The 16,540-nt window shown below is 34.1% G+C and overlaps 1 protein-coding gene across 4 annotated transcripts in view; it reads left to right on the top strand.

Moving 5' to 3' along the window:
• Window positions 1-16,540, top strand: part of MACROD2 (mono-ADP ribosylhydrolase 2) — a 1,919,734-nt gene that overhangs the window by 1,835,423 nt on the left and 67,771 nt on the right. For all 4 annotated transcript variants that reach the window (XM_077872168.1, XM_077872167.1, XM_077872166.1 and 1 more), the window contains exon 14: window positions 5,482-5,559. In XM_077872168.1, the coding sequence (XP_077728294.1) occupies window positions 5,482-5,559 (78 nt within the window). The remainder of the gene's footprint in view (window positions 1-5,481; window positions 5,560-16,540) is intronic.

The following is a 16,540-nucleotide window of genomic DNA, read 5'->3' as shown; positions in this document are numbered from 1 at the left end:
AAAACACTCCCTGATTTATAGATGAATATTTTAATAGAATTCCAAGTCAGTTTATATCTAGAACCATAGCTACTTTTCATGCCTATGGTCTAGTCAGATTAAAAAAAAAAAAAAAAAAAAAAAAGAATGGCAAGAAATCCTGCTGTGCAAGGCTTAGCAAGAGAGAGGGAAGCAAGATCAGAAAGGAATAGGAAGGATGGAGGTCAATGAATGAGTCAAGGATAGCAGGTCACAGACAACTGGAAACAAGAGCAGATTTGCCTTTGTTTACATTGCCAAGGGGGAAAAATTAACTTGATGGAGAAGGTAATTAAGCATTTCTTTTTCCATCACGGTCCAGTCTGGCTTCATATCCAGCTGTTCTATTAGACATTGTGATGATTCTTCGTCGAGTCACAGAGTTAACGATGGCCAGTGTGGCACCAATGTCACACGGCACTACTTCCCCCACCATTAACCTTTATTTTATTAATAGACAGTAAAAATTTTGGAGTGAGAATAGTCCAACTCAGGTAGTCATATAACGAGGGAAGCCTGAACGTTTATAGAGAGATGTTGTCGGAACAAAGAAATAATGTGAGCAAATCAACAGATTGGCTTCGAAAGGCATTTAGAGAGATTATCTGGCTCAATAACCTCAGTTCCTAGGTGTAGAAACCAAGATCATGTAAGGTGAATGGGTTTTCCTGGAGTTACAGAGCTTGTCATTGTAGATCCATCTGTATCCACCTGTCAAGACTGATCCTCCTTTTTGCTTGTATTTTCCATAACCACCTGCAGAGAAATTACACCTACACCTCAATGTAGGAATAAGCTGATTTACAAGAGTTATTGTTTGGAATGTGGTGTGTGTTTTCTAACAGAAACAGTTGGTGGGACATGATGGTAGTTTTGCCAGTCGCGTCTCAGAGACTGTTAGTACCCCCATTCCATAACTCTGGGAATGCTTGGCCCCCTTTTAATGGGGGTTAATGATTGCATAATGAAGACAAATGACCAACTGAGTCTGGGAGTCTGGCCTCCCGATGCTAAGGGAAATGTCCTGTCCTACAGACCTGGTTACTTTTCAGGTAAATATAGATCAGCTTTGTATGTCCAGCTGCACTGAAACCTAGCATAGGTTAGATCATTGCCATCTGAATAATCTGGGAATGTATTGCAGGACACATTTCACCTATATAGAGGAATAGTCACTGCAAAGCTTCAATGAGATCATAATCAGCTGTGGAGACACTAATTTATTTGGATAAACACACTGTTCAGGTGAAGGAAAAACTACTTTATTTTAATTGCTTCACATAATAAACCAGCCATTCAAATAAGGAGGCTGGGATAAATATTTTGCTTGGTGCAATTGAATCAGTTTACAAGAATCAGAGGAAATCCAGGCAATTGTGATTTCTGTGCAACTGTTGTATGAAGGTAGGAGACTTGTGGATGAATGTTTACATGCTACAGAGCAAATATTTCAGGCTTGGGGGTTTGCAAATAGCATTTATCTTGTTTAGACCCCTTGGAACTTTTACACCAAAATGACCTTCTACTGCAACTCTAAATAGTGGTCAGGGCTTACCTTTATTACTAGTGGATTTTGTATATCTCGTAACTTGAAAATGGTTTTCAAAGACAGTCATCCATTCAGTTTCATATTTTATGGTCATTTCAAATTTTGGTGCAAAATGTTGTTTACCAGCTAGATTGTCCTCCTCGTTTATTAAACATATCTGTGTATGTTTTGGCTATTTCCTCAAGTCAAATCTACCTTAAGAATTCAAGAAGTGCCATCCTTGATGAATTTATGGAGTGGGCACCAAGTTCTGTAGCTGATTCTCAATTGTAATCCTAAAAACCCTTTGTAAAATGGCAGTGTCACTGGCAGTAGGGTGTAAATTTCTGTAGCTATTTTTAATCTTGTTGGGGTCATGGGTCCCTATGAGAATATGACAAGAGCTATCGCCTTCGAGAAAAGTGAATGCAACAATATGTGTACATGTTTTACAGACTGATTCATACCTTTAGAGTATATTCAGAGGTTAAGAACTAAGTTCTTAATTAAGATTAAGAATTTTTGTTGTAAGGTGCATTTTTGACAGAAATAGCATCTATTTCGATTTATAGCTTAGATGTTTATTAAAAATGCAAGTTTCATCATTCATCACATCTTCAATATATACATGTACTATTCTGTATAGGCATGTGTAATTGACTACATTAAAAATGAGCTGCTTTTTAGAATTTCTGTTTTATATTTTTAAAATTTCAATCTATTTTAACTATTCTTTTAAACCTTTTCAACTTTCAAAATGAGATGATTTTTTAATTTCTGGAAGTATTTATTATTGTTAATCTTAAAAGATCCATCTTTAAAACTTTGGTTCAAATATTCAACTTAATATTTGCATTTGAAATTTTTTTCTAATAGAACATTGACCTTAGGGCAGCCTTGGTGGCTCAGCAGTTTAGCTCTGCCTTCAGCCCAGGACGGGAATCCTGGAGACCAAGGATCGAGTACCGCGTCAGGCTCCCTGTATGGAGCCTGCTTCTCCCTCTGCCTTTGTCTCTGCCTCTCTCTCTGTGTCTCTCATGAATAAATAAAACCTTAAAAAAAAAGAACATTGACCTTAAAGATTTTGAAAGTCACAATCTACATATACATTTAATTCCAGTTCTCTGCTATTAAAATAACATTGACTAAATCTCAGAATTAGGTGATAACTCCTTTCCCTTTTCTGAACATTACCAAATGATAATTTTTAGAATTAAATAAAATATGAATCGAAGGTGCTGCAAGGATTTAGTGTATACAAATACAATTTTCATGATAGTTTATAGAACTTACATAGAAATAACAAGCTCTTTTAGTGACCATATACACTCAATATGTTTTCTTTCTTATGATGAATAATGATTTTATATTCATATACAGTGCAACTTTCATCACCTCCTAGTCAGAAAAGCTCTGCTGTCATTTCAAACCCACAACTAAGTATAGCATGATAGGATCTATGATTTAAAACATTCAGGACCATATCCAGTCTTCTCAAAGTTCATGTGACTAGGAATTCAAACATCCCTTTGAAAAGAGAAACTTCAGTGGAAACAATCTCAGAGCCACATAGTCATGTGTGGATGCCATCATGAGCTTATAGCTTTTATCTTGCTTTATTGCTGTATGTGGAGGCAGAACCATTTCAGGTACAAAATAAAAGTAACTTGTGGGTTTGGTGATGGGTCAGGTTGATAGGAAATCCTTGCCATCACATAAAGACATATATTTGTGTACACACAGAATATACTCAAATATTTCTAGGATACAGAGTCTTTTGTATATTTTATTTCTAAAACTAGGACACTTTCTTAAATTAATAGTATGGTACAGTTCATTTGGTACCATTTTTTTCTTAATCCTACACAAAATAATAATGAAAATAACAATTGATGGTGTCTTAGATTCAACGAAGTGTATTATATATATATTAGAGTACATGAGAGCAGAAGGCACCTTAGCAATATTAAAACGACTCTCCAAGGAAATTGAAACTGAAGGGTCAATTAATTTGCTAAAGAGACAGATTTTGGTGACAGTCCAGAGATTAATTTTTCAAATACTTTCACCCATCTTATGTGAATCATTAGACCATAAATTCATAAACTCAATGTAAATCACTTTTTAAAAAACATTTCTTATGTAATATTTGATGCATGAAGCATAATGTTTATGTAAGTTATAAAGCATAATGAATTATTGTTGAGTATAAATGAACACATTTTAACTACACGCAAAATCTTGGATAATCTTAAAATATTGATGTTGAGAGAAATGAGTATAGCCCAAGCCTAGTTATCAAATGATGCCATTTTTCATAAATAAGTAAAATATTTGAAATTAAAATTTAGCCTGATTCATATAGTACCTTTTTAAAACCATTGCTCACCTCAGTGTTAATGTAGGAAAAAAGTATTCAATAATTTTTTTCTTTAAATCCACATGTTAGAGCCAAAAATTAAAAAGGCATGTTTTAATGGGAACTGGTGTAAAACAATTTGACTAGAGTGAGAGAACAGTTTGGAAAATTATTGTCTATGCTCAGTTTTGCCTCCAAATTTGGACTTTGAAACTTATTGTCAGTCTCAGAAAGAAATAAGCTGCACAGATAATTAAACATTTGCCTTGGGGGAATTATTTGCAGTTAATTAAAATCATACACTTTGGGTGTATACTTGCTTCACTGGTTATTAAATTTGAATTATATGTTAACTATCCAGGTTTCTCACTTGTCCATCAAATGTTGCTTGTGGCAGGTTAAAGAAACAGACTTTCTCATAATATTCCAAACTGCATTGTTTAAAACTATCTCCTAGTGTGGGGAGGGAGAGAGGTAAAAGGAGTAAGGAAAGAAAGAATGCTTTGAGACTCTGATTCAGCTCTGTTGGGTGTTACAATTCAATGGAGCAATGTGAACTCAGTAAGGAACCCATTTTAAAGTAACAGAAGTGTCAGCCTGCCATGCCCAGTTTGCTCCATGGCCATATACATAGAAGATAAGCTCATGACTTTTAGATATCTTTGGATTACCACTCTTTTAGCTGCATAAAAAATACCCCCTAGATTGTAACCTGTATGAAGGCAGAGTCAATTAGTATTGACTCCCTAGCCTCAAGAAGTATCTAACGTAGAGTTGGCCCTTAATAAATACTTTTGGAGGGAATAAAAGGCCCAATTTAAGTCTTCCTGCTGACCCACCCACATGCCCTTTATGATGGCTTTCTAAAGAGTCTACAGAAAGGCCTCAAACATCTAACAAGGAATCCTGCATAGATTTGCAACAGTCCATAGTCATTGAAACCTATTTGGCCATGTTATTTCCTGGAAGTATATCATATAACAACAACAACAACAAAAAGATGAACTTATGCTGATTTCACATTTAAATGTGCTATATGAGGGAGAGGATGAAATTGCACAAAACAGAAGGTTTGCCTTCCCCTTTGCTATTGTTCTACTGGTAGTGTGTGCCTCAGGAAGATGAACTTAATTACAACTGGATATCAAAGCTCTACATCTGGCTTATTCAAGGACTCAAGGCTCCTGTATATGAACAATTGCAGTAATGGAAGCATTAAGAACATTAAAATTGATATTCCTTTAATCTCCCCTATTTTGCCTTCCTTTCATATCCTTTTGCACAATTCTCCAAAGACTTTCATTAATGCATAAAACCTGCTTACATTTTCTTCTTTGTTGCAAAAAGATGACCCAATCAAATTTGTATCATCCTACCTTTGTAAGCTTTGTACAAGACCTCTTATGCAGTAACTTTAGGAACAGATTATTTACTATGAAAATATCTAAGTATTTTAATGGTGTTTAAAAAAATAAATTCCATCTCCCAAAGATAGATATATCATGACAGTGTTGGAAGCTGCTTTATTTCCCAGTTAAAAATGCTGACTAGATGTTTTGCTTATTTGTTGTGGCAGATTCTGCAAAGGACAAGAATATCACAAAAGACAATGAAGTAACAGATCATTCTGAGTGTGGCCAAGATCATCCTAATGGTAAGTTGCAAGGTCCTTTTTAAATTTTTTTCTGCTGAGAAATATTACATTTAAAAAACAGATTTTAGTTTTTCTGGGAAAAATGGAATATGGTAATATTTTATTTTTATGAATATCAAGTGATTTGTAGCTGCCAAGTTTAGAAGGGAAATTTGCTCTCTGCTATCCTCATCATTCACTATTTTTGTACTGGCTGACATTATTTTTGTTACCTGCCTAAACTCTATAGGCATCAGATTTGCAACTACAGAAATGAAGAAATGATAACAATGAGAAAAATGTGACACATATAGACAACAGATCGAGGTAATTAAATCTACATATCCATGGAATACCAAGAAGAGAGGCTAGAACAAACAAAAATGAAAACAATCTTTAGAAAAATAACAGAAAAAAGTTTTCCTAATGTAAACCAGTTCTTCCACCCAAAACACAAGAGTATACATACTTATTTATAGACAAAGATACTGAAAACTCAAATAGGAACAGAAATCTACAAAGCCTCATGGAATTTCTGAACATCAGTGATAAAGAAAGGCTTTGAAAGCACATAAGAAAATAAAAATCAGGTTACAAACAAAATCACCAAAATCGGATTAGCCTTGCCTTTCTTCTTCCACAATTCTAAACACTAGATGAAATGGACAAACATTTCAATTGCTCTAAAGTACACAGTTTCTATATTTAGTGAAGTTGTTACTACTCATGCATGAAGTCAAGACTAACATTTTCTCAGGAATTCATAGATTAAGAAAATATGCCACCCAAGTATCCTTCCTGTGAGTAAACTAACAGAAATCCTGTGCAAAACCAGTAAATATAGAAAGGAAGGAAAAAGTTAAGACTGAGAAAGTCACACTTGGAAAGAAGTATGTGATAAGAGACTCATTAAATGTATGAAAATGTTGAAATAATTGCTTCCAAATTAGGATCAGAATACCTTAACTAAATGTACACTTTTATCTTTGAAAATTACAGTATATGTTGCTTTAAAATGAGAAGGAAAAAGGAGAGACTTCTACTTTCAGGAATGAAAGTCTAAATAACTTAGACCATTACTCTCCCTGAAGATAACTAGACAAACTACACCAAAAACAAAAAGGTATGGAGTCTGTTTAAAGGCACCAGAGAACTAACAGGATAGTGAAAAATTGTCAGGCTAGGTTCTGGGAGAAAATAGATATCCAGAGATGTGAGTTCAGAACTTGAAGCTGTTTTTTTTTTTCTTGGTCATTTGCTGATTCTGCAAAATGTATCCAGAGTCCTATTGCTGAAAAGGGCAAGGGACCACGGTAAACCCCCTGGTTTCTTTGTTGAAACCCTAAAGATATGTATCCTAGCAGAAAGAATCAAGCAGCAGGAGACCAACTTTCTGAAAGACTGATGCCCATCTTTGAATCATCTCAATCCTCAAAATAAATGAAGATCAACCCAGATTACTATTCCCCATAGGCACCTGAGAAAAACCAATGTAAAACCATTTACAAAAACGAATTTTTAGCCAGAATTTCCAGCATGTCTAGCACATACACACACACAAAAAAAAATCCAGGAAAAAAAAAAAATGAAACATGGTAACATAAAAAAAAAGTCAAGAGAAACATGCCCAGAGCACCTGGGTGGCTCAATTGATTAAGCATCTGCCCCAGGTTGGGTTCTGCCATTCCCCTTGCTTGTGCTCTCTCACTCTCACTCTGAATAAATAAATAAATAAATAAATAAATAAATAAATAAATAAATAAATAAAATCTTTTTTAAAAAAGAAATAGGCCCATTTGGGCTGAAAGTATTACAGTTAAAACATAAAGTATAAAATAATTTCCCTGGCTGTTATAGGAGGATAAAGATGACATTGAAAAAATTAGCTGAGAAGTAGAAATTCAAAACAAAGCATCATAAAAGAAAAAGAAAAGAAAGTCTAGAAGTGAAAGATACAATAATTGAAATGAAGAATGCAATGAATAGATTCATGGTTTAAATGCATATTACACACAGATGAAAGAGAATTTGTGCACTAGAAGTTAAGTCAGAAGAATATATCCAAAATAAAAGTAGTAGAGAAAGAAAAGGAATGATAAACACTAAAGAAAGGGAACAAATATAGAGGATAAATGATAAATCAATTGGAATCCCAGACAGAAAGGAGTGAGGTAATTGAGCAGAAGCAATATTTCAGCAAATTGTGCTGAGAAATGACCTATATTAATGAAAGACATCAGATCACATCTTCCTAAAACCCTTTGAACTCTAAGCAAAATAAATCCACAAGTATGCCCATCATTGTACAACTGCTGAAAATCAAAGATAAACAGGACATCTAAAAAGAAATCCTTAAACAATTAGACTGATACCTGACTTTAATAGATACAATAGAAATAAGAAGACAATCTAGCAGAATAATAGCCAACCAAGAATTCTAAGCCAAAAAAAAGTTGTGTTTCAAGAATAAATTTAATCAAGCAAATTTCAGGCCAAAAAAAGAAAAGAAAAGTTCACCAACAGAGAATTTTGGTGTTCTTCAGGTAGGAGGGTATTGATACCAGATGGAAGGAAAAAGATGAAGAAAAAGAAGAAAAAGCAAGGTAAATGGTAATTATTTGATAAGTCTAAATGAGTACTGATGATACCAATTCTTGACAAGGAGCAGGAAAGTATGACATATAAGAGAAGAGAAATCAATTAATACAAATCAATTCAGAAATGGTACAGATTGTGTAATTAATGTGAAAGGCCATGTTAAAAGTTATTATAATCATATTCCATGTCTTCTGAAAGCTAAAAGGAAGATTGTCCATGTTAATTAGAGACATTAAAGGTATAAAATGACACAAATTGAATTTCTAGAGATGAAATACTAAATGTCTGAGATGAAAATTACACCTGATGAGAATAATGGCAGATTAGTCATTGAAGAAGAAAAGAGTGGTGAATTTGAAGAAGTAGCAATAGAAACCATCCAAATTGAAACACAAAGAGAATAAATGATTGAAAACAAAAATATAATCAGTGAGCTATGAAAGAACTATAAAGGTAATTGCAAGTCCAATATACATAAATCGAAATATCTGAAGGCAAAGCATGGAAAAGGAAGACAAAAAATATTTGAAGTAAAAATGATTGAAATTTTCCAAAACTTCGGTGAAAACTGTGAATCCATATCCAAGAAGTTCTATAATCTCGGAGCACAAGAAACATAAAGGAAATTATAACTAAGTACATCATCATCATCTTGTTCAACATCAGTGATAAACAGAAAAATTTCAAAAACAGAGGGAAAAAACAGGTACAGGGAAATAGATATAAAGAGGAAGCAGAAGTCTCATTGGAAACTACAACTAAAATTACAGGCTAAAACATGAATGACTCTTACAAGTATAATGTTAAATCAAAGAAGGTACAGAAGCATATATATTGTACAATATCTCATATCAAATTCGAAAAGCAGGAAAAGATAGTGATGCTATTTAGAAAAGCATACTTGAGTGGAAAAATAATAAAGGGAATCTAGTTAAGGTGCTGATTAAATTTTGGTGATTAAGGGGGAGGTTCTGATTGGCCCATGAGCTGGTCTTCTGGACTGGATGGATACATATAGTTTCTATAACTATAAGAAAGTATAGTTTCTCTATTTGCTTTTGGTTGTTTAACTGAACTCTCAATATTGTGCACTTTCCTATACTTTGTTACATTTTTAAAGATTAGTTAAAAGAAGAAGGAAGAAAGGAGGGAGAGAAAAGGAAAGAAGTATCAAATGCCAGAATTTATAAATCACGATTATGGTGGGGAGTAGGGAGTGTTGCACAAAAGCTGATTTCAGTAAAGGTAGTCAAAAAGTAAAAATTGTGTTCTGCTCAGATTCTGACAATATAAGTTAGGGTTAAGAATACCTTTGAAAAATTTAATGATAATCACAAATAGAATTAAATCACAATAGAATTAATGGAAGATACTCTCTCAATTTCCTGGTATGTTTCATACCAAATATGAGTATTTTCAATAATGGAAATAACTTTAAAAAGTAAGTAGCAGTGTAACAAAAGTACAATATATCAAATAAGACAACAGAAACACAGGCAAGTAGTTATGACAAGAAAGGTAATTAGGTTAATTTATTAAGTGTAAAAACCAGTTGGATTGAATTAATTTTAAAAAATAGTAAAGGTTTAAAAAATTTAAATTCAGGAAAGGTATATTTGGGAAATGAACATTAAAAGAAAGGATGAGAAACTACTTTAGAATCTATCCAGTTAGAATTCCAGCAAAAAGTCTTGAGCAAGAGGGCCATCTGGGTGGCTCAGTGTTGAGCATCTGCCTTTGGCTCAGGTTGGGATCCCAGGTCCTAGGAGCCAGTTCCTCATTGGGCTCTCCACAGGGAGCCTGCTTCTCCCCCTGCCTGTGTCTCTGCCTCTCTCTGTGTGTCTTTCATGAATAAATAAATAAATTCTTTAAAAAAAAACAGAGTCTGGAGCAAGAAAGATTTGGTCATTTTATATCAGTAAAAATTTAATTCCATGATTTAATATAATAATGATGGGTCTTTATATGGCAGATGATACAGTAAGAATAAAATCCAACTGGAAATGCAATGGGGGATTCACAGATATATTTTCAGTCAATGACAGAATAAATAGACTACAAAAATATGGTATCTTTGAAAAATGTGATTAACACTGTAGTCCTACTATAGGAATAGGCAAACAAGTCAATCCATGAAATGGAATAAAGACTTTAGAAATGGACTAAAGCAGATCTGGTTTTTAGCACATCTTCAGGCTGACATTTCAAAGACAGATGACTCCATAAATGGCATTAAGACAACTGCTTGGCCATTTGGAAGAATAACCTGAATCCGAATCTCATTCCTTATACTAACCTAAATTACAGGAGGAGCAAAGATGAAATGTAAAAATGAAACTAAAATTACCAGACTAAAAAAACAAAAGTGTGACTTTTAAAAAATTTTGAAATAAGAACTGCTTTTTGAACTGTAAACAAAATGCACAAACACATGATTGTATACATATGTTATAAAAAGGCATTCACATATATATGTATATATATCTGCAATGTGTGTGCATGCATCAATATATGTCATAAGAAAGAGAAATGGCTAAATCTGAATATATGCATTTTGACATGATAAAGATTATAATCAAATTCTAAAGAAAAACTACTAGGAAAAGTACTCTCAGCCTAAATGACAAAGAATCAATTTTCTTAAAGAGAAAAAAATCTTATAAAGCAATAAAAAAAAAAAAAAAAAGGAAAATGGGCGAAGGACTCCATTATAATTTACAGAAGAAGAAATACAATCACAAATATGAAGAGATGGCCTATCTCTTTATTTCTTAAAGAAATGCAAATAAAACACGATTTCAGTTTTAATCAAACAAGTTTATGTAGGAGAATTAGTGGGAGTAAGGTATCCAATCAGGCTCACACACTATTGGTGGGAGAATGAAAGACATAACCACATCAGCAATTTTGACAAAATCTAATAAAAAGTAAAGTGTTCATACTATTAGCCTAGAATTATGCTTTAGGACTTTGTCTTAAAGTAACACCCACCAAGACTAGGGAGATGTGTATTTACAAAAATCTTCATCACAATACTATGTTTAATGGGAAAAAAAGAAGGAAATGTCAAAAATTTTGTACATACTATGGAATATACTGCATTTTTTTTAAGATTCCTATTTTATTTATTCATGAGAGGCACAGAGAGAGAAAAAGAGAGAGAGGCAGAGACACAAGCAGAAGAAGAAGCAGGCTCCATGCAGGAAGCCTGATGCAGGACTCGATCCCGGGTCTCCAGGATCATGCCCTGGGCTGAAGGCAGGCGCCAAACCATTGAGCAACCTAGGGATCCCCATACTGCATCTTTTAAAAATAAAACTACTTCAGAAATTTTATTTTATTATTTTTTTAAGATGTTATTTATTTACTCATGAGAGACACAGAGAGAGAGGCAGAGACATAGGCATAGACAGAGGGAGAAGCAGGCTTCATACGGAGCCCAATGTGGGACACCATCCCCAGACCCTGGGATCACGTCCTGAGCCAAAGGCAGATGCTCAATCACTGAGCCACTCAGGCATCCCTCTGAAGAAATTTTAATAACAGTGTAAGATTCTTGTAAAATTATGAGCTAAAAAAGCAAGAATCAGAGTGTAAATTCATTTTGATCCCAGGATATATGTGTATATTTCTGCATGTGTATATGTGTATTGAGCTACATACACAAAGACTCACTAACACATATATAGAGAGATCCATATATATGTATACATATAAGATATATATCTACAGACATGGGAATACACACATATATGCATATACAAATGTATATCTGCATGCATCTGTATACACTCATATGTATATGCAGATGTATATCTACATATATATGTGCACACAACAGAAAGATAGTTTACAATATTAACAGTGACAGTTATAAAATTATTATAGCTATAAATTATAGTTATAAAATTATTCATAGCTCTCAATAATTATATGTACTTTTCAGTGTTTCTAGAAGGAAACTACAATTCTTTTGCAACTGCAGGAAAAAATAATTTTAGAAATAACTTACATTAGGTAGTAAGTTTTTTGGGCCCCAGGAAAAATTGAAGGATGTCTAGAAGATAATCAAATTCACACAAACCTGGGTTTAATTTTTGCTCTTAAGCTGGGGTTATTTTTACACATGATAAACATAAAATTTTGAATATTAGCAGCAATCAAGTTTAACAAAAGGATGCAATTTCCATTGTCTTTAAGACAAGCATTGAAGACAACAAAGTCTTTGTTCTCATGAAGATTTGAGCATATAGTAATCTGCAAACAATAGAACTATACTTTTGTTACTATTGTTCAGAACCAGTCCATTTACAGAGTGCAGTTAGGTTTATCCTCTCAAAATGTTTAGTTCCAGACTGATGGCCCTAGACCAATTTTTATGCAAATTATTTAAAGCATTAGCTTGAGCCAAACTTAATTACCAGGGCTCCAAGAAATAATCACGTGATCTATTTCTAAAGAAAAGTGAATGGATTTTTGGATTATCTGTTCTAATAGTCCCCTCCCATTAGCATGGATGATTGAGTTCACTATATAAAAATATATACATAAACTGTGGGACCCTTTATGTTCCTTTGTTTCCTCTGCCAGGAGGGATTAGGGCAGAGGACAGTGGGTGGAATTCAACTAGACTGAATGTGGAGAAGCAAACATAAAGCTTGCCTGCATGGGGTCAAGAAGCAAGATGAAACATGGAATGTCTGAGCGCACTGCAGAGAAAGACAGAAGGGCTGGAGACCCCTGGAGTCATCATTAACACACAGCAGGCCTGGGTGCAGGGCAAGGAGCTCACATGTACCTCCTCTTTGAGTAATATGCCCAGTCCTGGCTTGCCTCAGGAATGAGAAAATATGATTATTCTTGGATTTCAAAGCTGTGCACTTCACTTCTCTCCCTGTTTTTTATTGACTTCATTTCAGAAAAATTAGAAAGAAGAAAATACCTGTATTTCTGTTTCAAGAAAAGATTGCTAAAATATGTAAAGCACACAGGTGAAACAGATCAAGAGTGGGGACAAGTGAAAAGGCAGAAGAGAGAAATGCTCCAAAAGAACTTTGCAATGGCCTCTTATCCTCAAAGTGAAATGCCAGCCTTTACTAGTCAAAGAGAAAAATCCCTAGTATTCATCAAGAGCCTTAGGCTGCCACCACCACCAGCAGTCCCCCCAACAGCAGGTGCCGCAGGCCCTGTAGAATCACTGTCTTCCTATCCCTGATTGAATTCCTGTGAAGATTTATCAAGTGGGGCGCTGGGAGTGGGGACACACAGGAACAGAGTGGCTGCTTCTCTTCTCTGAATGCTCTACTCTTTGCCTTCATCATACGACAAAGCCAAATTGCAAATGATGAGTCAAAGTTCCCCGCAGTGACCCAAGAGTAGGTGTGGGGTCGGTTCCCTATCACCACAGTGATAGGGAATGAGGCTCACTCAAACAGTGAACGTCCTCTCTCAAAATCATCCACCCAATAAACAAACATTGGTGGTAACTAAAAACTTCACGAGGAGACAGAGCCTCATATCATGCCATAGATAGAGGGAATCTAAGTTATTATCCAGTTTTGCATCCTTAAAAGTAAATAGATAATGAACCTGAAGCCCAAAGAGGTTGTGATTTGCCTAAAACTTAAGTTCTTCCTTCAGGGTTCTTTGTAATAAATATATATGGATATGCAGCCAAAGGCACTTACCTTGTTGCTAAAGGATGCAATAGAAAATAAGTTATAATCCCTAATTACTATTTGCAGACATTGATGCATGCTGTAATGGACAGCCAGTTAATTAAACATTTATCGATCACTCATTAGTAGGTTCTGGGAGGGGAAATATGAATAAAGCACAGTTTCATAATGTTCATAGCCCAGTAAGAGAGACCAAGAGATACCACTATATTACAATGTGGTAAGGAGAATAATAAGCAGATAAATGAGCAAAGGAATTCAATAAGCAAAAACATAAAAATGATTGATTCTGACTAGTGATTTAGAGGACGTCACAAAGAAAGGTAAGTTGATGACTTAGTTTTGAAAGATGAAGAGAATTTTATCAGATAGAAAGAGGGGAAATGGGGATATTTCAACCAGTGAGAATACACGTTAAGTGGACACAAAGGCAAGAAATAACATAAGGTGTTTAGAAAATGATGAGTAGGTTGTGACATAGAAGAAAGGTAGGTGATTTGGCCAAAAGACAAAAAAAAAAAAAAAAAAAAAAAAGTAGAAAAAGAAGAATATGCAAGAAGAAAGAGCTACTCAACAGCTGAATTTCCCATGTTTTTTAGAGTTCAAGTACAATAGATATCAAGCCAAAGTAACTGAATTTAGCTAACCACAAACACCTTTTAGTTATAGTTTTTTCTTCTATGATATCACTGAAAGCATTTTTGTTTTCTAAATTGTTTCATTATAATTATTAAATTAGATAATATGCATTTGTTGTAAAATATGAAATGCAGGTTAGCAAAATAAAAATTCTGTAAATTAAAATTCCACCTACCATCCAAAGATAATCAGTGTTAAATAGGAGATAAAGCCTTCCAGTTTTTGTCCCCACTAATCTAAATACATATAAAGGCATATGTAATGATTCCATAGTTACAAAAAATGAAATCATATTCTATGTTCTACAGTCCTTGAAAATCTCATAATATATTTTTAATGGTTGCTATCACATAAAAAAAATAGTTGCTTAGACTTCCTCTAATCCATTAATTAGAAATTCTATTGCTATTTTCTGTCCTCTGTATATATCATCTTTTCATGTGTCATTTTTCTCCCTGACTTTTGCTTTCTTAATGAATTTTAATTCAAAACTTTGATTTCTGAAACATTAATTTATGAACAGCATTCACTAATATATGAATAGCATTCATTCTCTCTTATGACATCCATTGTCCATGTTTATGCTGTTATTGTGTTTTTAGGCTTGTAGATTTTTCTGATTGTCTCAGTTTCCTCTTCAGTCAATCCATCTTTTCATTTCCTTATTCATCAGTTCTCAGAGTTCATTGCAAACACAAAAACACTGCTTTTGTTTTTCTGAATATATCTTTTTTTAATAATAAATTTATTTTTTATTGGTGTTCAATTTGCCAACATACAGAATAAAACCCAGTGCTCATCCCGTTGAATATATCTTTTACAAAAATATTTTTCCCTTACTATAATTCCCCTCTTTTATTATGTTTCAGTTTTAAGTCCCCTGTTCATTAGGATAGCTAGGAATAGCTAACCAGGCAAGATGTTTGCCAGGAAATAAGTGGAAAAATCCCCTTCACTTTCCATGTGCTATAATCCTTCTTTCCATCCAGCCATACTGGTATCTATCCAGTATTTATCTAGGGTAAACTTGGAATGCAAAATCTGTGGCTCTAGTTTTATTGGAAATAGGATTTATTTCCTCCCATCTCACTCCTAGAAGTTGGATTTATAAACTTGGTTTTAAAATTTAGCACTTATCCTTGTCAAATTCCATCTTATTTCATTTAGTCTATTTGAGAGTTCCTCAGTGTTGATGTTGTTGTCCAATATATTGGCTATCTCTCTCAGTTTCCCGTGATCAAAAAGTCTGCTGAGATGTCTGGGTGGCTCAGTGGTTGAGCATCTGCCTTTGTCTCAGGATGTGATCCTGGGGTCTGGGGATAGAGTCCCACATTGGGCTCCTGCAGGGAGTCTGCTTCTCCCTCTGTATATGTCTCTGCCTCTGTCTCTCATGAAAGGATAAATAAAATCTCAAAAAATAAATAAGTAAATAAATAATAAAAATAAACATCTGCTAAGTGGATTTTTCATAAATTTGGAATTCTGCTTCACATCTTTCTAGAAAGAACTTTATGTACATTTAATGCCTTTTTCCTTGCAACTATGCATTTTGAGGCCAAGTATTATATCTATTTTATTTAAGACCTATTTCCAGCACCTGACATATCTGCCATTTAGTAGCACATAATACATTGTAGAATAAATGACCCATAGTGTAGTATCACCACTTTATATAGTACCCAAAGATGAAAAAAATGGGTGAAAGATTTTGCACAGCTTTCTTCTTCATATAAAAGAATTTTGTCATTAGTAGTATCATCAAATTGTCTAAAGGGTAAAAGGCACACATGGAATTCTCATACATTTCTGGTGGGAGTGCAAATTGGAACAAACTCTTCAGAATGCTGTTTTTCAGGATTTAGTAAAGCCAAATGTATGCATTGCTGATTACTTACTAATATCACTCCTGAGCTTATACCCAAGTGGTATGAATACATATATCTAGGCATGCACAAGAATGTTTTTAGCAGTGTTCTTCATAATGGCTCCAAACAGAAAACAATGCAACATCCATAGGACATAATATATTTGGATAGTGGAATAGTATACATCAGTGAAAAAGAATTGGCAATTGGTATACACAACAA

Source organism: Canis aureus, chromosome 26 (assembly GCF_053574225.1).
Source record: "Canis aureus isolate CA01 chromosome 26, VMU_Caureus_v.1.0, whole genome shotgun sequence".
NCBI lineage: Eukaryota > Metazoa > Chordata > Mammalia > Carnivora > Canidae > Canis > Canis aureus.
Note: the sequence above shows the minus strand (reverse complement) of the source record. Positions and strands in the feature narration are given on the sequence as shown.